This window comes from Octopus bimaculoides, chromosome 30 (genome assembly GCF_046866305.1).
Source record: "Octopus bimaculoides isolate indiv1 chromosome 30, ASM4686630v1, whole genome shotgun sequence".
NCBI lineage: Eukaryota > Metazoa > Mollusca > Cephalopoda > Octopoda > Octopodidae > Octopus > Octopus bimaculoides.
This window is the reverse complement of record NC_142957.1, coordinates 1,863,346-1,887,404: the sequence shown is the minus strand read 5'-3', so window position 1 is coordinate 1,887,404 and position 24,059 is coordinate 1,863,346. Positions and strand designations below refer to the sequence as shown.

General features: G+C 37.5%; 1 protein-coding gene across 1 annotated transcript in view; it reads right to left on the bottom strand.

Moving 5' to 3' along the window:
- LOC106876116 (glutamate--cysteine ligase catalytic subunit-like) overlaps positions 1-24,059 on the bottom strand; it is a 107,013-nt gene that overhangs the window by 16,605 nt on the left and 66,349 nt on the right. Inside the window, exons 5-8 of the mRNA XM_089345841.1 lie at positions 23,372-23,437; positions 18,727-18,843; positions 7,241-7,299; positions 1,906-2,127 (exon numbers count right to left, since the gene is read on the bottom strand). Coding sequence (XP_089201967.1) covers positions 1,906-2,127; positions 7,241-7,299; positions 18,727-18,843; positions 23,372-23,437 — 464 coding nt within the window. The remainder of the gene's footprint in view (positions 1-1,905; positions 2,128-7,240; positions 7,300-18,726; positions 18,844-23,371; positions 23,438-24,059) is intronic.

Genomic DNA, 24,059 nt, shown 5'->3' with positions numbered 1-24,059 from the left:
TATATATATATATATATATATATATATATATATATATATATGTAAATATATAAAAACAAAAAGATAAAGAGAGCAAAGGTAAGGTTGAAGAAATTTATGGATAGATTCTTACAGCTGTTTCTGGGAAGATCCAGTACTTCCCTTCATCGGAGACAGAAAAAATATAGTAATCTATTATTATATCCATAGGCGGATATTTTTAGTCTGAAGTGGTAAAGAGTGAGATGTGCTGAAAAAAAGAGAGAACAGTACTTGAAGAGTAGTTTCATTCCCTATAAGGGATCAGGGGACCCTGTCAAAAACTTTCTCCATGTCAACAAAGGCCAAGTACAGAAGTTTATCTTTGGCTTTGTATTTCTCCTGCAGCTGTCTTACCAGAAATATAGCATCAGTGGTGCTTCTCCTCAGCACAAAACCAAACGGCGTCTCATCTAGGCTAACTCTTTCTCTAATTAGTTGGGCTATGACTCTCTCCATAACTTTCATCACTTGATGCAACAATTTGATATCTCTGTATATATATATAAATGAGAGGGAGAGGGAACTACAAACTTGTTGTGACATAGAGAACTACTAGGAATTCCTGCAGGACAGCTTGCTGAGTGCCACAAACCATATCTGTGGCTGGTGTGGAGTCCCAACCAGATCTAGAGTAACGTGCTGGTGGAATGATGTGGTAGACAGGGCCATTAGAGCAAAGAAACGGGCCTAGAAGGACTGAAAGAGTTGGGGTAGCAGGAAACTGTATCAGATAGCCAGAAGAGAAGCTAGGAGACAGGTATATTTAACCGAGGGAGAAGCAGAGAAGAAGAAGTTTGCCTATGTTCAGTGACATGAAGACCAAAGAACCGAAGTATTCTGGATTGTAAGACAGTGTGTGTGAGAGAAAATCATAATGTCATAGAAGAGAAATGTGTCCGCATGGATGATGGTACACTTGCATTTAATGAGTCTGCAAAGAAAGAAGCTTAGAAATGCCATTCTGAAAGACTGCTAAATGTGGAGAATGAATAGGAGGAGGATAGTCGGCCAAATGTTAACCCAACTGAGTGACCAGTTATCCAAATCAACGGTACCTTGGTTGATAAAGCAATTAAGGATATGAAGGCTGAAAATCCCCAGTCCATCAGGAATCAATGCTGAGATGCTTAAAATATTGGGCTGTGTGGGTTATGGTCTAGTCATCCGTATTGTAAATCAGGTGGTTTACAAAGGAGTCATACCCAATGACTGGTGTAGTGGTACTAGAGTCAACTGTTACAACGGGAAAGGTGATGGCTTAGATAGAAATAATTACAGAGATATCAAATTGTTGCATCAAGTGATGAAAGTTATGGAGAGAGTCATAGCCCAACTAATTAGAGAAAGAGTTAGCCTAGATGAGACGCAGTTTGGTTTTGTGCTGAGGAGAAGCACCACTGATGCTATATTTCTGGTAAGACAGCTGCAGGAGAAATACAAAGCCAAAGATAAACTTCTGTACTTGGCCTTTGTTGACATGGAGAAAGTTTTTGACAGGGTCCCCTGATCCCTTATCTGGTGGTCAATGCATAAACTAGGGACAGATGAGTGGTTGGTGAGAGTTGTACAGGCTATGTACAGGGATGCTACCAGTAAGGTGAGGGTGGGAAATGTGTACAGTGAAGAATTCAGAGTACAAGTAGGGATTCACTAAGGATTACTGCTCAGCCCCCTCTTCTTCACAATAGTCCTCCAGATAATAACAGAGGAATTTAAGACAGGCTGTCCCTGGGAACTCCTCTAAGCTGAATTTTAATGCACATTAAGGCATGAAGTATATATCATAAAACCAAGGGTGGTTTTAGGTGGGTTGGTGGGAGAAGGGTTAAGTTCTGTTGACAATATAATCTCTGTTGATACCTTAACAAAACAGTAAAACAATACCTACCATAATTGGAGTAAGAGGTATCAAACTATCATAGAGATAAGTAGCTTCTTTTATATCAGCAGCTTGAAATGTTACTTGTAAAGCACAACAACCAACTCCGAATGTTGGTGAATCCATGTAAATGTGTCCTGGTTTCAAATGCTTCTTCATCACTTTATTGTCTCCATATTCAGAGAAATCTTCTCCATATGGCATCATGGTATTTTTATCTTTATAAACTGAAACAAAATGTCTTATATTTGAGACAAAATCAGTTTTGTAATCCTTGAAATCACAATCAAATTACTTGATTTACCAATAAAACCAGGCTCAAATTACTTCTTTAACCAATAAAACTAGACTCAGTTCATTTCTTTAACCAGTAAAACATGCCTCAATTTTTTCTGTTAACCATTAAAACTAGGCTCAAAATACTTCATTAACCAATTAAACCTGACTCAAATCACTTCGTTAACCAGTAAAATTGAGCTTAAATCGCTTCACTTATCAGTAAAATCTAGGCTTAAATTACTCAGCACTATACCCCAATTCCTTCTGATTTTCTTATAAGAATGACATTTCATTAACAAAAACTTTTAAATATTTTTAAAAATATTTTTTTAAATATTTATATTGAATAAAATAATTGGCTTTTGGTTTTCCAATGACTCAATCACTGCTTTGCTGATTCACTGTGTCTCTGACAGCAAATGTGACTCTGCACAAGAGGGATTGTCTGTTTGGATTGGTGCAGAGTAAATACTGCAAAGTAATTTTGTTCTAAAATTGCTGCCTTGGATGTTTTCTGACAGAAATATTATCTCTCTTTACTTTGATTTGCACTTTGACGAAAATAAGCAAACATACATACATAAACACATACGATATGCACATTCATTCATACATACATGATGGCCGTCCACTCGTGATCGAAGATGACCATTGCCGACCTTCGGGAACATTGTGCGCTCTAGGACTAACTTATATTTTGCATTTGTGGCTCCAAACTTTCCCCATTCACTATACAAGCCATGTGCTTTCATGCAGCTCGCTTAAGTTCTTCATGCTGGATACGTGCTCTCTCAAAAGTGTCCATCCCCTCCTTAACCTGCTTCCTCCATCTGTAGCAATGACAAGCATTGTTCTTCCAGTCAGTGTCCTGCATATCACAGGCCTTTAATGGGGACAGTCCTTAAATCGCAGCCTTGGTTTCTGCCGAAATCTCCTTCCATTCACAAATTCTCCATATAGCATCTGCTTAGGAATCCTGCTATCCTTTATTTTTGATAAAGTATCCAGTCCAACGTAACCGGTGTTTGTGCACCATTGCCTCAATGCTCAAGATATCAGCTGTCCTCAGACCCTGTGTGTCTGGAATTTTTGAGGTCCAGCCAACATTGAGAATGTGTCTGAGACATCTCTGACAAACTTGTCTACTAGATAAAATTGTCTACTAGACAAACTTGTCTACTACCTTCAGAATTGTTCCTTCAACCAAGATAGCTGGTTTCATATATGGATTTCCTGGTGAAGGCTGGAACATTACAACAGTCTTGTCCAGGCTAATGCTGAGTCCAAATGCCTTGCAAGAAGCAGAAATGCAATTCATGAGTATTTCCATGTCATCCACTGTATGAGTGATTAAGTCACAGTCATCTGCATAAAGGAGGTCACGAATAATAGACTGAAGAACCTTTGAATTGGCAGCAAATTGGCAAAGATTAAAGAGGCAGCCAGAAGATCGATATCTGACATATATTCCCAGAGAGCTAACCTTAGCAAAAGCATCAGTAAAAGCAGCAGCAAAGTACAAAGAAAAGAGAGTTGGGGCAAGGATGTCACTCTGCTTGACACCATTCTCTACAAGAATGGGTCCTGCCATGCCACCACCAACATTGACCCAAGCCTCCATCCCATCATGAAATGATTTAATTATAGATACAAAGTGATCCGGACATCCCAGTTTGCCAAGTATTTTCCATAGAAAGGCCCTATTTACAGTATCAAAGGCCTTTGTTAAATCAATGAATACCTGGACAAGATCCATATTCTGCTCATAACACTTCTCCTGCATCTGTCTTGCTGTGAAGATCATATCCATTGTCCCTCTACCAGATCGGAAGCCACATAGAGATTCAGATAGAACATCATTTACGAGACACCAATTCAGACTGGCAAGAAGAATATTTGCCAGAACCTTGCCAGCAGCTGATATTAGAGCAATACCTCTGGAGTTACCACACATTGTTCTGGCTCCTTTTCCTTTATATAGAGGAAGAATAATTGCATCCTTCCAGTCCTTAGGGATTGCACCATCCCTCCAGACTGCACTAATAAGTTCACGAAGGGACTGTGTGATGTAATGACCACCAAATCGCAAGATCTCAGCACAAATTCCATCCTTTCCAGGTGCCCTACCAAGATTCAATTTACATACTGATGTCATTACTTCATCTATTGAGGGTGAGGAGTTTAAGGAGCCAATGGTAGGTCTTTGTTGCTAAGTATCAATCACTGTTTCATCCACAACTGACTCATGGTTTAAGAGTTTAGAGAAGTGTTCGATCCAGCGACCTGTAATTTCTGTTGATTTAGTAAACAGAGTGGAAAACTCCTTGGAAAGCAAGGGAGCTGATGTGGAGCTCTTAGGTCCATAAGCATGTTTCATAAGATGGTAAAGTTTCTTGCTGTCATTTGCATCAGCAGCAGCCTGAACATCACGAGCAAGATCCTCCCACCAAGTGTTCTGCATCTTCCTGAGAGATCACTGCAGTAGTGATTTTACACTGCTATAATGGACAAGTGCTAGACTTCGCTGCACAGTAGACAGTTCTCTGTGTAGCAATACACTGTGGGTATGGCACTTTACAGCCAATAGTCACTGAACTTCAGCTTCATTTTCATCAAACCAGTCTCTGTCCGGGAGTAACATGTCCCAGTGTTTCGGCTGCACATTGAAGAACTTGGTCTCGAAAACCTTCCCAAGCTGCAGTATTTCCAATGCTGGACAAGCAAGTCTGAAGCTCTTTCCTAAGCACAACATCATATACCTTGTGGACATTTAGACGGCGAGGAATGCTGACTGCTCCTCTTCTCTCTTTCACTCTAATCATCATTCGGAACTTTGCTCACACCAGACTGTGGTCTGTCCAGCATTCTGATCCATGAAAGGACTTGACATTACAAATGTCAAAGATGTCGCGCTTGTGGATGGTGACATAATCCAGCAAGTGCCAGACTTTGGACCTTGGATGCATCAACGTTGGTGTGTGATCACCTTTGTGCATAAAATGAGTGCTTGCGATGTGAAGTCCATGTTCTTCGCAAAGCTCCAGTAGCATGAGCCCATTGCTATTCATTTTCCTTGCTCCAAAAAGTCCTAGAGAGTTCCATGTTTGCCAGTCTGTTCCAACTCTGGCATTAAAATGCCCCAGTAGAATGACTTTATCAGAATTGGGGATTTTTCTAAGTATGGTTCTCAGCTGGGTATAAAAGATTGTTTTATCTTCATCACAGCTAGTCAAAGTAGGTGCATAGGCACTCATTAGAGTAGCAAACCGCTTACCTTTCAAGTGCAACCGTAGCGTCATTATACGTTTATTTATAGGAACAGGGAGCTCTTCCAACTTCTTAAGGATATCAGATCGAACTGCAAAACCAACACCAGCCTCTCTGCGCTCCTCCTTCTGCCTTCCTTTCCAAAAAAGGTGTATCCACCTCCTACTTCCTCAAGCTGACCATCACCATCTATACAAGTCTCTGAGAGTGCAGTTATATCAATGTTATAACGGTTCAGCTCACGAGCAACAAGTGCAGTGCATCTTTCAGGACTACAATCACTCTTGTTGTCCAACAGAGTGCACACATTCCAACATGAAATGTTTAAGTTCTGTCCAGATTTTATAAATAAAAGTCTCTTTGTTTTTCGAGCGCAGGGTGGACAACCGTCAGTCGCGCTAAACTGACCAGAAATGGAAAGACAGGCAATTTTTGGTTCACCTTTTCTAGAACCCCCCTGGTCTCCAGGTGAGCAGTGCCCTCTCCAAATGGAGCTGCTCAGACACCCATGCAGCAATCGAATCCTACCGCTGTCTTGGGCGACAAGGAGACGACTTTTTATCTAGCATGGGCTGCCTATGTGCAGGTCGCTGACTACATGCTTCCAACCCGTCAGGTCTGCATGCTTCACCACCTTTCCATCACGGCACATACATACATACAAAAATGCATACACACACACACACACATTCTCTCTCTCTTATTCTCATATCCTCATCATCCTCATCATGTGAAGTCAAGACATAGGTCCATACACACAAACTCACACATACACACAAACTTTCACACACACATATACACATCTGGCACTCCACCAATTACGAAGACAAGTGCACCAGTTGATCTGTTCAACAGAACAATCTGCTTATGAAATTAACTGCAAGTGATTGACCACTCCACAAGTACGTGTGCCCTCAACATAGTTCTCGGGGAGATTCCGCATGACACAGAATGTAGCAAGGACGGCCCTTTGAAATGCAGCAGGTCCTACTCCTTTTTGCCAGTTGAGTGAACTGGAGCAATGGGAAATATAATGACCTGCTCAAGAACACAACATGCCACTGGGTTTCGAACTCATGATTTTATGATCATGAGCCAAATACCTTAACCTATAAGCCATGTGCTTTCACTTGATACACTTTATGGGTTTGTAATAAAAAGCTTGCTTCCCAACCACACGGTTCCGGGTTCAGTCCCACTGTGTGGCACCTTGGGCAAGTGTCTTCTACTATAACCTTGGGCTTACCAAATCCTTGTGAGTGGATTTGGTAGATGGAAACTGAAAGAAGCCCATCGTATATATATATATATATATATATATATATATATATATATATATATATATATATATTTATGTGTGTGTGTCCATGTTTGCCTCTCTACTATTGCTTCACAACCAATGCTGGTGTAATTATGTCCCTGTAATCTAGCGGTTCAGCAACAGCAACCAATAGAGTAAGTACGAGGCTTAGAAAAGAATAAACCCTTTAAAGCAGTGCTCCAGCATGGCCACAGTTAAATGACTGAAACAGGTAGAAGAATAGAAGAATATATATGATGTGATTGTTTCAGTTTCCATCCACCAAATCCACCCACAATGCTTTGGTCAGGATTATGGTAGAAGACATTTGCTGAAAGTACTGTGCTGTGGGATTGAGCCCCAAATCATATGGTTGGAAAATTAGCTTCTAAACCAGAAAACCATGCCTGCACATATTCAAGCTTGTATAATTGTCTACAATTTGTTTTTTCATTTATTAAAACGATCATTAGATATATGTTCAGTAAACTTACTTGGTACATTGATAGTAATCCTTTCGGTCTTTCTGTTGGCAATATTTTTAGCTGTGATCCTAGAAAAGAGCATAAAACATTGAATATGTTGGCCATTAACAATGATGAAGCTTTCACTTTCTGTTTTAATCTCATTTTAATAATAAAAGCCCATTTAAAATCTTTCCTGGTTCTGTCATACAAATCCTCACATCTCATTTTAAAGTGTTCCTACTCTTTTATTCTTTTACATGTTTCAGCGCAAATGCTATGGTCATGCAGGAGCACCACCAGTGTTATCACCTTTCCAATGACCATTCGTATATGATTGGCTTTCGATGAAGGAGGGAGTTCAATGTAGCTACCCTCCTTTGAATCTCTTGCTGTACTGCAGGTTCAGCTGGAACCTAGCACGGCTGGAGGTCAAAGTTGTTTCTTGAAAATATCTACCTCTACTCCATGTATGTGTGTATATATATTTGTATGTATATGTACGTATGCGTACGTATGTAGAAATATGTATGTCTATATATGTATGTATTTGTATGTGTATAAATTTATAACTATGTAGATACCTATGTATATGAGTGCATGTGTATATATATATATATATATATATATGTGTGTGTGTGTGTGTATATATATATATATATATATATATATATATATATATATAATCATAAATATACAGGGATTAGCATTGAGTTGCTTCTCCAACATACTGAAAATTTAGAAATAGCAGTCAAAGAACTACTGATTCTAAACTACAAATTTTTCTCTAAACGGATGGCGATATTTATGGCACACATAGAACAAAAAAAAACGGAGGGAAAAGCGTAAACAAAACAAGTCTTTAGTTAATTGGATACGAATCGTTTCATGGTTAAGCGAATGAAAATGTCACTATTCCAATCTTCAGTCCATTCGCTTAATCATGAAACGATTCGTATCCAATTAACTAAAGACTTGTTTTGTTTACGCTTTTCCCTCCGGTTTTTTGTTCTATGTGTGCCATAAATATCGCCATCCGTTTAGAGAAAAATTTGTAGTTTAGAATCAGTAGTTCTTTGACTGCTATTTCTAAATTTTCAGTATGTTGGAGAAGCAACTCAATGCTAATCCCTGTATATTTATGATGATAAATGGTTTTAGCGATAAAGGTTTTTTCATACTGAACTACTTGGCAAAATTGTTAATTATTAATTCTATTATTAATTGACAATTCCCTGCCCTTATTCTTGTATATTTTATATTTGATATCTCTAAGTTAGATGGTTAAACCGTAATCCCTCCACACGGGACTTCTTTTCATACGGGACTATTTGTGACGCACATGGAATAGATTTCTTTGGGGTGAGATGCCTGAACTCACTAGGCGATGAATTCGTAAGTGCCTTTCTTATCGTTGATTTTTGGTGTCGCATGGCCAAAAATTACCGTGAATTTTTTTAGAGACACTTTCAAATTTATCAGAATATTTGGACTGAAGATTGGAATAGTGAAATTTTCATTCGCTTAACCATGAAACGATTCGTATCCAATTAACTAAAGACTTGTTTTGTTTACGCTTTTCCCTCCGGTTTTTTGTTCTATGTGTGCCATAAATATCGCCATCCGTTTAGAGAAAAATTTGTAGTTTAGAATCAGTAGTTCTTTGACTGCTATTTCTAAATTTTCAGTATGTTGGAGAAGCAACTCAATGCTAATCCCTGTATATTTATGATGATAAATGGTTTTACCGATAAAGGTGTTTTCATACTGAACTACTTGGCAAAATTGTTAATTATTAATTCTATTATTAATTGACAATTCCCTGCCCTTATTCTTGTATATATATATATATATATACATTTATATATATACATATGTATATATACGAGTTTGTGTGTGTGGGTATATGCATATACATTGACCGTTGACTGAACACTATTCAATTTTTTTTCTCCGTGTTTTTCTCCTTGTCTCCGTATTCTTTCTGTTGAAGAGCGTAGCTCGAAACGTCAAAGACTTTCCGTATTCCCGAGCGTCATACTAATATATACTTTTGTTATTTACACCACCTGTCCTCGTCTGTTGTTATTATTTGTATATTCTCCCATATATATATATATGTGTGTGTATGAGTATATATATATGTATATATATATATATATATATATATATATATATATATATATATATATATATATATATATATATATATATATATATATGGATGAGTATATATGTGTGTGTATATATATGTTTGTATATATATGCATGTGTGTGTGCATGTGTGTGTATATATGTATGTATGTATATGTTTGTGCACTTACTTAAGTGTATATATAATGTATATATGCATGTATATATTTGTAATTGTGTGTACATTTGTATATGCATATGTCTATGTATGCAAGTAACTAAATGCATGTATATATGTGGGTGCATGTATGTACTTATAATATAATATCTGAGTGTCCACTTCTGCTAGTCACTAATCATATTAGTAAATTTTTATAATATGTATGTGTGTGTATATATCATCATCGATCATCATCATCGTCGTTTAACGTCCGCTTTCCATGCTAGCATGGGTTAGACGATTTGACTGAGGACTGGTGGACCAGGAGGTAACACCAGGCTCCAATCTGATTTGGCAGAATTTCTACAGCTGGATGCCCTTCCTAACGCCAACCACTCCGAGAGTGTAGTGGGTGCTTTTACATGCCACCGGCACGAGGGCCAGTCAAGTGGGTACTGGCAACAGCCACGCTTGAAATGGTGTATTTTACGTGCCACCTGCACAAGGGCCAGTTCAGGGGCACTGGCAACGATGTCGCTCGGATGTCTTACTGGCAAAGGCCACGCTCAAAATGGTGTATTACGTGTCACCAGCACAGGAGCCAGTCCATTGGCACTGGGAACGATCTCGCTCGAATGTCTTTTCACGTGCCAGGAAGACAACGTTGGTAATGATCCACATATGTGTGTGTGTGTGTGTGTGTGTGTGTGTGTGTGTGTGTACATGTATATGGGCATTTATGCCCTCAAACCTGTATATAAGCATACAAATGAGCGAGTAATCGTCTACAAATGTGTGTGTATATGTAAATATGCATAGACAGATGAATAGGAATGTACAAGCATGTATGGGTGTATTTGTATATGCATGCAGGTCTGTGTATGTATGTCATCATCATCATCATCATCGTTTAACGTCCGCCTTCCACGCTAGCATGGGTTGGACGATTTGACTGAGGACTGGTGAAACCGGATGGCAACACCAGGCTCCAATCTAATTTGGCAGAGTTTCTACAGCTGGATGCCCTTCCTAACGCCAACCACTCAGAGAGTGTAGTGGGTGCTTTTACGTGTCACCCGCACGAAAACGGCCACGCTCGAAATGGTGTCTTTTATGTGCCACCCGCACAAGAGCCAGTCCAGGGGCACCGGCAACGATCTCGCTCCAAAAACCTCATGTGTCACCCGCAAGCCGGCCCAGGGGCATCGGCAACGATCTTGCTCGAAAGATTTCATGTGTCGCCCGCACATGAGCCAGTCCAGGGGCACTGGCATCGATCCCGCTCGAAAGATTTCATGTGTCTCCCGCACATGAGCCAATCCAGGGGCACTGGCAACGATCCCGCTCGAAACATTTCATGTGTCACCCGCACAAGGGCCAGTCCATGGGCACTTGCAACAATGTCGCTCGAAAGATATCATGTGTCGCCCGCACATGAGCCAGTCCAGGGGCACTGGCAACGATCCCGCTTGAACGATTTCATGCGTCACCCGCACATGAGCCAGTCCAGGGGCACTGGCAACGATCTCGCACGAAAGATATCATGTGTCGCCCGCACATGAGCCAGTCCAGGAGCACTCGAAAGATATCATGTGTCGCCCGCACATGAGCCAGTCCAGGGGCACTGGCAACGATCCCGCTCGAAAGATTCATGTGTCACCCGCACATGAGCCAGTCTAGGGGCACCGGCAGCGATCTCGCTCGAAAAACCTCATGTGTCACCCGCACATGAGCCAGTCCAGGGGCACTGGCAACGATCCCGCTCGAAAGATTCATGTGTCGCCCGCACATGAGCCAGTCCAGGAGCACTGGCAACGATCCCGCTCGAAAGATTTCATGTGTCGCCCGCACATGAGCCAGTCCAGGGGCACTGGCAACGACCCTGCTCGAAAAAATTTCATATGTCACCCGCACATGAGCCAGTCCAGGGGCACTGGCAACGATCCCGCTCGAAAGATTTCATGTGTCGCCCGCACATGAGCCAGTCCAGGGGCACTGGCAACGACCCTGCTCGAAAAAATTTCATGTGTCACCCGCACAAGAGCCAGTCCAGGGGCACTGGCAACGATCCCGCACGAAAGATTTCATGTGTCGCCCGCACATGAGCCAGTCCGGGGGCACCGGCAACGACCTCGCTCGAAAAACCTCATGTGTCACCTGCAAGCCGGCCCAGGGGCGCCGGCAACGATCTCGCTCGAAAAATTTCATGTGTCGCCCGCACATGTGCCAGTCCCGGGGCACTGGCATCGATCCTGCTCGAAAGATTTCATGTTTCACCCGCACAAGAGCCAGTCCAGGGGCACCGGCAACGATCTCGCTCGAAAACCCTCATGTGTCACTCGCACAAGAGCCAGTCCATGGGCACTGGCAACGATCTCGCACGAAAAGATATCATGTGTCGCCCGCACATGAGCCAGTCCAGGGGCACTGGCAACGATCCCGCTCGAAAGATTCATGTGTCGCCCGCACATGAGCCAGTCCAGGGGCACCGGCAACGATCCCGCTCGAAAGATTTCATGTGTCGCCCGCACATGAGCCAGTCCAGGGGCGCTGGCTACAATCTATTTCTATTTCACTTGCCTCAACAGGTCTTCGCAGTGGGGTTTAGTATCCAATTTTAATTTAACTCGATTTCGATTTCACTTGCCTCAGGAAGGTACGCATAAGTGGGCTGGCTGGGCCTTAGATTTAGGTCTCACTTGGCTTGCCGGGTCTTCTCGCGCACAGTATATTTCCAAAGGTCTCGGTCAGAAGTCATCGTCTCGGTGAGGCCCAATGTTCGAAGGTCGTGCCTTACCACCTCATCCCAGGTCTTCCTGGGCTTACCTCTTCCACAGGTTCCCTCAACTGTTAAAGTGTGGCACTTTTTCACACAGCTATCCTCATCCATTCTCGCTACATGACCATACCAGCGCAGTCGTCTCTCTTGCACACTACAACTGATCCTTCGTAAGTTCAATTTTTCTCTCAAGGTACTGATACTCTGTCTAGTATGCACACTGGCATTACACTTCCATCGGAGCAAACTGGCTTCATTCCTTGTATGTATATATATAGATATATATGCAAGTATATACATATGTATATAGATATGCATATATATGTGTACGTATGTATATATGTGTATGTCTATGTATGTATAAATGTGGGTGTATGTATATATGACTGTATGGGTTTGTATGCACATAAGCATATGTATACTGGTATGTAAACACATATGAATCTAGATGTACACCTACATTTTTCCCATTAATTATTGTATCCTCTACACCATATCAAACTTATAGATATCTCTTTTTTAGTTAGTTTTTTTTCCTATCTATGATAACTTACTCAGCAATAGTACAAACAAGTTTTCGATATTATCTATCAAAAACCCCTTTCTTATTATATCGCTCTATAGACAATTATATAAGTTTATCAGTTGATAACGTAAGCAAATTCCCTTTTATTTCGAATTTTGTTACGCCTTATCACTTGTATAGTATCCATTTCTAAATTTTCTTAAAAACATTCTAATACTGTGACTAGATAATTAATTGCAACATATGACACTTATTTTTGTCTATGAATATTAGACCTATTATTTACAATAAATTATTAATTTTATAAACCTGAAATTATTATTGATTACTATTAAACATTTTTTTCTAATAATTTCTTAAGCTGAAAGAATAATTGACGGTTAAGTAAAAATTAAGTTTTGTATTTGAAAATTCTTTCCCTTCCTGATTTGCATTTCTCATTGTAAACACATATACAGCCTGATCAGTTGATATAATTCATTTTCGGTGTTTTAAATAGACGCACATACAGAAAGTCATACAGAGAATGTCAGTTTTTTAAATATTATATATATTGACACCCAATTATATATTTTTTAACCTTATTTAAATTTGTGTGATTCCAAGAACAAACACATCATTACAATACGATTACTAAGAGAAAATCTATGTACTTCTAAGATCTTTTTTAGTTTTTACCCCTGCTACGGACGAATACAAATTTGACTATTCTGATTTTCTATTATGAATGCCTGAGTCTTTGTATGAAACAATTTGTACAGCAACATGAATAATAAAAACTATAATCCATTTTAACATTTAATCTCCTTCATTACATAAATATGAATGAATTTGTTGAACTGTGTTTAATCATATACTGATTACTTATATACATATGCATACATACATACATACATACATACATATATATATATATATATATATATATATATATATATATATATATATATATATATATATATATATATATATATATATATATATATATATATAACTGTCATGTATACAACTTGAACTGACGCACATATCAGTACATAAACATACATTCACATGTACATACATATGCACACACACACACAAACACACAAACACGTCTACACACTTATCCTATTACTTACGTACATCCATAAGTACATACGTGCATACTCACATACATACATATATACATATATACATAGATGTGTATAGGCATGCACACAAACATACGCATGTACACAGATGCATACGAGCACACATGTACACGCACATACATACATACATACATACATACATACATACATACATACATACATACATACATACATACACATGTACATATATATCATGAACTAACTATTACTTTCTCAGATGCAGCACAGAATTTTGTCAGTGAACAGGTCGCGGTCTCAAAGCGACGAAAATATTTTGACAAATTAAATTTAAATGTTGAAGTGAATCTAACGGATTTTGTGTGTTATTTTAAATGGCTTATAAACACCTTCCACGCTGCAATTGTTTTCGTTCCAGCACACGATCTCAGATCAGGTCACTTGCTATGCAAGTGCATCTCCGTAATATATATATATATATATATATATATATATATATATATATATATATATATATATATATATATATATATATATATTTGAAGATAAGCAACAAAAATTCAATAGGTTATAGCAGTATGTACGTTTCGTACAAGCTCCATTTATTCATGTAGTGAGAACACCACAGAAAATACAATGAAAATTTACTCCTCAGCTGCATAATGGAATTTCATTTTAGAAAGTCATTTTGAAGATGTTTGCAAAAAACAAGAGTAAGAGAAGAAAACATAACATCTCCACTATGCTGCTGTTTCACAGACAAGTGAATCAAACAAGAATTTAAAATCTAATAGGAGGGATAGTAGTAATTTCAAATTTAGAGGAAGGTAGGTTAAGTAGTGGTGGACAGCAGGTTAGGGGTAAATCAAGCATGAGGGAAAGGAAAAAAAAAGGAAATGGAAGGACAATACCCTAAGGAGTGGTAAGAATTTGGAAAAAATTTAAGGTAAGAGAATTAAGGTCAAGGTATTAAAGAAATATATCTATTCTACAGTATAAATAGAATAATACAATGAAACCCTGAATTACTAAGTTCAAAACTATAGGGAACAATAATAATTAGAACGAGATAAATATAACCAGTTAAAATAAGATATAAATTAATGTGGGGTAGTATTATTTATGAGTAAAACTATAATATTAATGGCCAAAATCCAAACAAAAAGAAAGGAAGAGGAAATAAGGGAGAGGAATAGAGTTAGAAAATCAGGACTAAATTAAGAGAAAACTAAGGTTTACGAAAAAGTGATAGATAGAAGAGACTTAGAATAACTTAGAGAAAATGTAGGACTACTATCAGTGGGTTGGGAAAGGTTAAAATGTATTCTGAGTATATATCAAAAGTCGTAACTCAAATAAAATAGTTATTAGTCAGGGAAATGAGAGAAACTAAATTTAAAAATTTAGCAAGATTTACTTTTTAAAATATTTAAAGGTGCGGGAGTAGCAATGCACACATAGAACCCTAAGGTCAGATCTATTGTTAATTAGATTAGGGTTATCCTTAAGTTTAAAAATTTCGCAAATTTCCATAGAACACAATCCACAGCCATATCTACTATTTCTATAAGGTTGTGCTCTCCTGCCAATAAGCCCCTTAATTGCAATTGTAGAATTAAAGCCCACTGTCCGGTATCTGGCCGTTGTTTAACCCGTAATGTAGTCTATAAATGTACAGTAACTACTCCAACTAATAATTACATTTATGTTGGTTGCACAATCAACCTTAAACAACAATTATATAACCATTTTTCTTCATTTAGACTTAAACATAAAGCCAATAGCACATCATTATCTAATAACATTTGGGAATTGAAGGAAAATGGTATTGATTTTAATCTTAAATGGGAAATCCTAAGGAGAGCACAACCTTATAGAAATAGTAGATATGGCTGTGGACTGTGTTCTATGGAAATTTATGAAATTTAAAAATTTAAGGATAACCCTAATCTAATTGACAATAGATCTGACCTTAGGGTTCTATGTGTGCATTGCTACTCCCGCACCTTTAAATATTTTAAAAGGTAAATCTTGCTACATGTTTTAATTTAGTTTCTCTCATTTCCCTGACTAATAACTATTTTATTTGAGTTACGACTTTTGATATATACTCAGAATACATTTTAACCTTTCCCAGCCCACTGATAGTAGTCCTACATTTTCTCTAAGTTATTCTGAGTCTCTTCTATCTATCACTTTTTCGTAAACCTTAGTTTTCTCTTAATTTAGTCCTGATTTTCTAACTCTATTCCTCTCCCTTATTTCCTCTTCCTTTCTTTCTGTTTGGATTTTGGCCATTAATATTATAGTTTTACTCATAAATAATACTACCCCACATTAATTTATATCTTATTTTAACTGGTTATATTTATCTCGTTCTAATTATTATTGTTCCCTATAGTTTTGAACTTAGTAATTCAGGGTTTCATTGTATTATTCTATTTATACTGTAGAATAGATATATTTCTTTAATACCTTGACCTTAATTCCCTTACCTTAAATTCTTTCCAAATTCTTACCACTCCTTAGGGTATTGTCCTTCCATTTCCTTTTTTCTTTTCTTTCCCTCATGCTTGATTTACCCCTAACCTGCTGTCCACCACTACTTAACCTACCTTCCTCTAAATTTGAAATTACTACTATCCCTCCTATTAGATTTTAAATTCTTGTTTGATTCACTTGTCTGTGAAACAGCAGCATAGTGGAGACGTTATGTTTTCTTCTCTTACTCTTGTTTTTTGCAAACATCTTCAAAATGACTTTCTAAAATGAAATTTCATTATGCAGCTGAGGAGTACATTTTCATTGTATTTTCTGTGGTATTCTCACTACATGAATAAATGGAGCTTGTACGAAACGTACATACTGCTATAACCTATTGAATTTTTGTTGCTTATCTTCGAATTTTATTCACCAAATCTCTTGATTTTGTTTTTGGTTTTTATCCTACCAATTTCTGGTGCCTCAAACATTTTAAGTATCACATTTAATCTTTTGATTAAATCTATATATATTATATATATATATATATATATATATATATATATATATATATATATATATATATATATATATATATATATATATATATATATATATATATATATATATATATAATAGAAATATGTTACAAAAAGAAAATAGAAACTAAACGTGGAAATGTAAGGGGAAAGTAAGACAAAAAATAAGCGAAAATGTACATTGGAAAACAAAAAAAGTAAAGCCATTTTATGAAAAGTAACGATAGATATATATACAATTAGATGAAATGAGGTAGGAATAAAAGTAATAAAAGTCATTATTGCGAATTGTTAAAGAGATTCAAAAGCATACCGGTTTCGTAATATTACTAATCATTGTTTTGAATGCACACCAATTACCGAACGGTGTCGGGTCTACTAGTCTCTGAGTAAAAAGATTGTGTAAGGGAGGTAAGTAGTTCTGGATTTGGTGCAATTAGGGTAGATATAGATCTGTAATGTGAATGGTGTATGAGATGTATGGGTGGTATTAATTGAAAGGTTAGTATTGTTCTGTATAATGTTATGTGTTCATATTGAGTTGTGGAAGATATTTTTTGATGAAAGTTGCCTCTTTATACATTCTTTGTTGTACTGAGGTGTTCTGTGAATAGAAGAGGAAAATTAGGAAATTAGGATTAAGATTCCTAGCACACCTTTCTATGTGTTCACTGACCTGTATCTGTATGTATTGTGGGTGACGGATTTGTTCTTTGTGGATAGTGGTTCTTCGATGGAGTGATATTCTTGTTTGGCCACTATAATGATTACCACACCCTAAGCATGTAATGGCATAGATTAGATTTTCCGAGGCACAGGTATATTTGGTTTAATCTTAAATATTTCCCCTTGTTTAAAGTGGAACTCTGAACCCTCCAAAAGGTGGGGGCATGTATCACAGTTAGGTTGACCACATTTTTCACTTTTGGTTCCATTGTTAATGGATACAGTCTTGCGCTGGTTAATATTTTTTTCAATGATCTAGGTTGCGTTTTGGTTTTGATCATTTTGTGTGAGCTTAAAATTTTGTTCATTGTTTTATCTCCTGTGAGGATGGGTAGATTTTGGATGATAATATTGAAGACTTCGTTGTTTCTAGGGTTATGTGTGGAGATGTATGGAAGTATTTTTAAGTCTGGTTTAGTATTTCAGTTGACTTCCCATAATGTTCGTATATCTATTTCCTTAGCTCGTTTAATGCCATCATTTATTAATGATATTGGGTAATGTCTTTTGATTAGTATTGATCTGAGTTCAAGGAGTCTTCGTTCACGAGTACCGGGGTCCGAAACTATGGTGCAAATTCTTTTTGCTAGATTATAAGGTATATTAATTTTTATGTATTTGGGGTGGCATGAGTTGAATAATAGGTTTTGTTTAGAATCTGTGGGTTTATAGAAGATGTCTGTTTCGATGTGGGTATTTACTATTTTAATAAGGATGTCAAGAAAAGGGAGTTGTTTATTGCTGTGCTCTATGGTGAATTGTATGTTGCTATTAGTTTAAATGTACACAAATGCATTAGACATTCTAAAATACAATAAAATTTCATTTAATTTTAGAAAAAGGTAAAATCGGACAGAACTTATGGGATAACCTGATATATATGTATGCATGTGTGTGTGTGTGTGTGTGTGTGTGTGTGTGTATGCGCGCGCGTGTGTGTGTGTGTGTGTGTGTGTGTGTGTGTGTGTGTGTGTATTATTGTCCCCAATAATTGACTGGTGCTGTTTTTTTATCTATCCTCATTGATGTTTTGTCCAATACATCTTAGCATGCTACAGAATATATAAAAAAAGTTAATGCTCACACGAAGTACTCAATCTGGCAACACAGCGCAGCATCTGCTATGAAAACTGACTGATGGAGTTCAGTTGCACGTTTGTCTGCTTCGTAAGAGGGAAAAGTGAAATTAGGGCAGCCCAATCTGAAATAGAGTAATTTAAAACTTTAAAGAGTTGTTATTATTATTATTATTATTATTATTATTATTATTATTATTATTATTATTATTATTATTATTATCATTAAATGAGTGAGGTGGCAGAATTGTTAGCAAACGACATTTTGTCCCCAAAATTGTTGGCCTTGTGCCAAATTTGAAATCCTTATTGTTATTATTATTGAGGATGCATGGCCTAGGGTGTTGCACTCATAATAACGAGACCGTGATTTCAATTCCTAGACTAGGTGGTGTGTTGTGTTCTTGAGAGAAACACTTCATCTTACATTGCTCAGCAATCACTTTGATGCAGCGACATGTGGTACACCATGCATCTGTTCAGGCAACATCGATTTGATGGCGGGATAGGTGAGCTATTGTGTGGCATATATGCATTTGATCACTATAAACAAATCATTTCAGCAGGTCATTCGGTAAAAGCTGAATACTTATATGTCATATCTGATAGGAGAGTCCATCATCATCATCATCATCCTTATTTCACCTATCTCAGGATTGGTCTTATTCCTTGCAGAATTTATTTGGGTAGTGGGTTGTGCATACTAGACAGAGTGTAAGTACCTTGAGAGAAAAGTTGAACCAAAGAAGTATCAGCTGTGGCGTGCAAGAGAGACGATTGCGCTGGTATGGGCATGTGGCGAGAATAGATGAGGATAGCTGTGTGAAAAAGTGCCATACCCTAGCAGTTGAGGGAACCTGTGGAAGAGGTAGGCCCAGGAAGACCTGGGATGAGGTGGTGAGGTGGTGAGGCACGACCTTCGAACACTGGGCCTCACCGAGGCAATTACGTCCGACTGAGATCTTTGGAAATATGCTGTGCGTGAGAAGACCCGGCAAGCTAAGTGAGACCTAAATCCAAGGCCTCTGCCAGGATCCGTACCTTCCTTCATTGGACACAAAACTTGGCTTGCGAAGACCTGTTGAGGCAAGCGAAAGCGAAATCGTGATGGCGCCTGTGCCCTGGTACTTGTGCGAGTGGCACGTGTAAAGACAAGTGAGATCGTTGCCAGTGCCGCTGGACTGGCTCCCATGCAGGTGACATGTAAAAGACACCATTTCGAGCGTGGCCGTTGCCAGTACCCCCTTCATGTAAAAGCACGCACTACACTCTCGGAGTGGTTGGCGTTAGGAAGGGCATTCAGCTGTGGAAACTCTGCCAAATCAGATTGGAGCCTGGTGTAGCCATCTGGTTTCACCAGTCCTCAGTCAAATCGTCCAACCCATGCTAGCATGGAAAGCGGACGTTAAACGATGATTATGATGATGGTTATTACCTGTAACCTCAAACATCCACATAATTTTAATAAGCCTTCAAATGCTCAAAACCCTTCTGATAATCTTTCCTGTTCCTAAAAGACAAAATGTCTGTAGAAGCTCTACAGGACATTCCATCCTAATTTCCTTCAATCATTTGTTCATGTCATTACTCACACTCCCTAATGTACCAATTATTACAGGTAGAACCTTTACAATTTTGATATTCTCTCAGTCTCAAATTTTAAAGGATTGTATTTTTTAACTTTTCATTGTCTTTCTTCACAACCCAAGAATCAAGTAGACATGACGGATTAATCAAGTTGATTTTCCTTGTCTATATCTGGTTTGTTATGTTCTATCTTCGGTTTATTAATGACTAGCAGAAATACCCGGCGTTGCCCGAGTTAAAGAGAATAATGAAATCTAAAAACGCCGTCTAGGCTACGCATCGTCTTTATATATAGAGATGTATATACACACACGCACCCAAACACACGTATATATATGTATATCAATATAAATATATGAAAGTCAATGAAGTTTCGTAAAAGAAGGTGATCATGTACATACTTTCTTGCTGTTGTGATTATAACACCTCATTGTAAACTATGTTCCTTGTTTTCCCTTGTGGAGCATATACAAATAGGTTTTTTGTTGCTGCCCACTCTTGAGCAGCCAACATACAGTTGTCCATGTGAGAAGCAGGGCTCTTCCAAGAGAAGACCAGCTACAGACAGTGTTTGACCCTGATATTTGTTTATGGACATGGCAAAAGTCACACGAAGGGGGAATTGTAGTCTTCTGAATGTAAAAGGAATGTCTGCTCCTGATGGAGTAAGAGGAATTCTTGGAATACAGACGTCATCCCCTTTTGCACATCCAGAAAGAATGGTAGCCTCGATAACGTGTGACATCATTTTCTAAATAATGCTCATCTGTTATGTTCGGGTTAAAATTTCATCAACATCAAAAATATATGAATTTTCATGGGAGTTATGGCCGTTATGCAAAGAATATAATTTCCAAATTTCATAAAGATCCATTCAGTACTTTTGACGTAGTTTTGGATAAGAAAACAAATGACTAATGTGTATGTTTGTGTGCATGTGTATGTGTGTGTGATGGGTGTATATATGTGTAGATATCTGTATGCATGTATATATGTATATATGTGTACATCTATGTACATCTATATGTACATCTATATATATATATGTACATCTATATATATCTATGTACATCTATATATATATATATACATCTACACATATGTATACATATACATGTATGCATATATATCTATATCTATATATATATACATATACGTGTACATCTATATGTATACATATACATCTCTCTCTCTCTCTTTCTCTCTCTCTCTTTCTCTCTCTCTCTTTCTCTCTCTCTCTCTTTCTCTCTTTCTCTCTCTCTCTCTCTGAAAGTATCTGTCATTACAGTATCGAAATGGTGTACATATACATGTATATGTATACATATACATCTCTCTCTCTCTCTCTCTCTCTCTCTCTCTCTCTCTTTCTGTCTCTTTCTTTCTGTCTCTCTCTTTCTCTCTTTTTCTCTCTGTGAAAGTATCTATCACTACAGTCTCGAAATGTGATTGTTTCAGTTAGTGGAATAGTTTCATTTTTAAAGTGAAAGTATTTGACATGAGTGTTTTTGTTTCACTTTTGACACGTAATACTTAAATAGTGGAGGAGATATTATGTTGCCGTGTGCTCGAACTCTGCAAGAAGTTAATAATTTTTTTTGACTAAAACACAACTGGAACCCTAAGTAAGGCATGTGTAAAATTTGAATGAAATTGGTTGCGTAGTTCTCGAGTTTTAGGGATTCACACAGACAGACAGACAGACACACATTCTCATTTTTATATATATAGATTACACCATGTAATTCCTGCTTCAAACCCCCATTTCTAACGAAGTTTCCAGACCATCATTATTTTGATGTTATTGTAGTAGTGATTCCATAAATTATACGACCCATGAAAAACACACATTTGGACATACTTAAAAAATATTGAAAAAGGAACACAGTTACATAAAAAAAAAAACATATTATTTACATGAAAAATAGATTACAAGTAAGTTCATCCCTATGAACTCATCACAGGAGTGTTCACCACCATCAATTCACCTTGAAGAAAGTTTGAGGAAAGGTCAGGAAAATATTTCCACAATATCTCACCATTAATAGTTAAAAATTACTTTAATAAAAAAAACAAAAGAAAACATGAATTGATGATGGTGAACTTACCAGACATGCCAAAAAATGAACATAAATCTCTAATAGAAACAAATATAAATACTCACTTACATACTGGCACTCATCGGTTTTGATGATGAGTGTTCCAGTTAATACAATCAAGGGAACAAATTGCTCGTGAAACTAACGTTCAAGTGCACTCCACAGAAACACGGACCCTTAATGTAATTCACGAGGAGATTCGGTATGACACAGATTGTGACAAAGCTGTCCCTTTGAATTACAGGTACAATTCATTTTAGCCAGCTGAGTAGACTGGAGCAGTGTGAAATAAAGAGTCTTGCTCAAGGACACAAGGCATCACAGGGAATGGAATTCATGACCTCACGATTGTAAGCCAATTGCCCTAACCACTAAGCCACACACAAATACTTATATAAATAGAAAAATATTCACAAGCAAAATACACTTGTATTTTTAAAAAAAGACACACATACAAACACACAAAACCAACAAACCCGTAGATGAGTGTTAACATAGAAAACATGTATAATAAGCATGTAGGAACAGGCGTGGCTGTGTGGCAAGAAGTTTGCTTCCTAACCACATGGGTCCAAGTTCGGTACCACTGCATCACACCATGGGTACATGTCTTCTACTATAGCCTAGGACTGACCAAAGCTCTGAGAGTGGATTTGGTAGACAGAAACTGAAAGAAGCCCGTCGTATATACATATCAATATCTATATATATATATATATATATATGCGTGTGTTTGTCTGTGTTTGTCCCCATTACTCCTTGACAACCACTGTTAGTTTGTTTAAGTCCCTGTAACTTAGCGGTTCATCAAACGAGACCGACAGAAAAAGTATCAGGCTTAGAACAAAAGTACTGGTTCAACTAAAAACTCTTCAAAGCAATGCTCCAGCATGACCACAGTCTAACGATCGAAAAAGTAAAAGATAAAAGATGGAAAATAAATTATTAGGTTCAAGATTTCACTTACCTGGGAAAAGCTGTTATGGTAAGGAGAATTTGGTGTGGGCCCAGGAGTGATTTAATTGATTTGCGTCTAAAATATTAATAAGATGGATTCTTGATTTTGTGTCATAAAACTGAGCCAAATAGATTTTATACATTTTGGATGGATGGATAGATGGATGGATGGATGGATACACTGCAAGTGAGAAAGCATACAGTAGCTGGGGAAATGTGTATACAAATGATATATTATTTATTATCTATATTCATCATCATCATCATCATCATCGTTTAACGTCCGCCTTCCATGCTAGCATGGGTTAGACGATTTGACTGAGGACTGGCGAACCAGATGGCTGCACCAGGCTCCAATCTGATTTGGTAGAGTTTCTACAGCTGGATGCCCTTCCTAACGCCAACAACTCCGAGAGTGTAGTGGGTGCTTATATATAAATAATATATTATTTATAACAGGAAAAGCACAGTGAAATTGTTTATATTAATCACATAGACATAAAAATCAGTTAAAATTATACATACATACACTCACACACATACATACATACCTACATACATACATACATACATACATACATACATACATACATAATACATACATACATACATACATACATATGATTCGAAAACTGCAAATTAAGGCCAACACTGGAACTGTAACAATCTGTAAAAATCTGTAAAACTTCCCAGAAGTT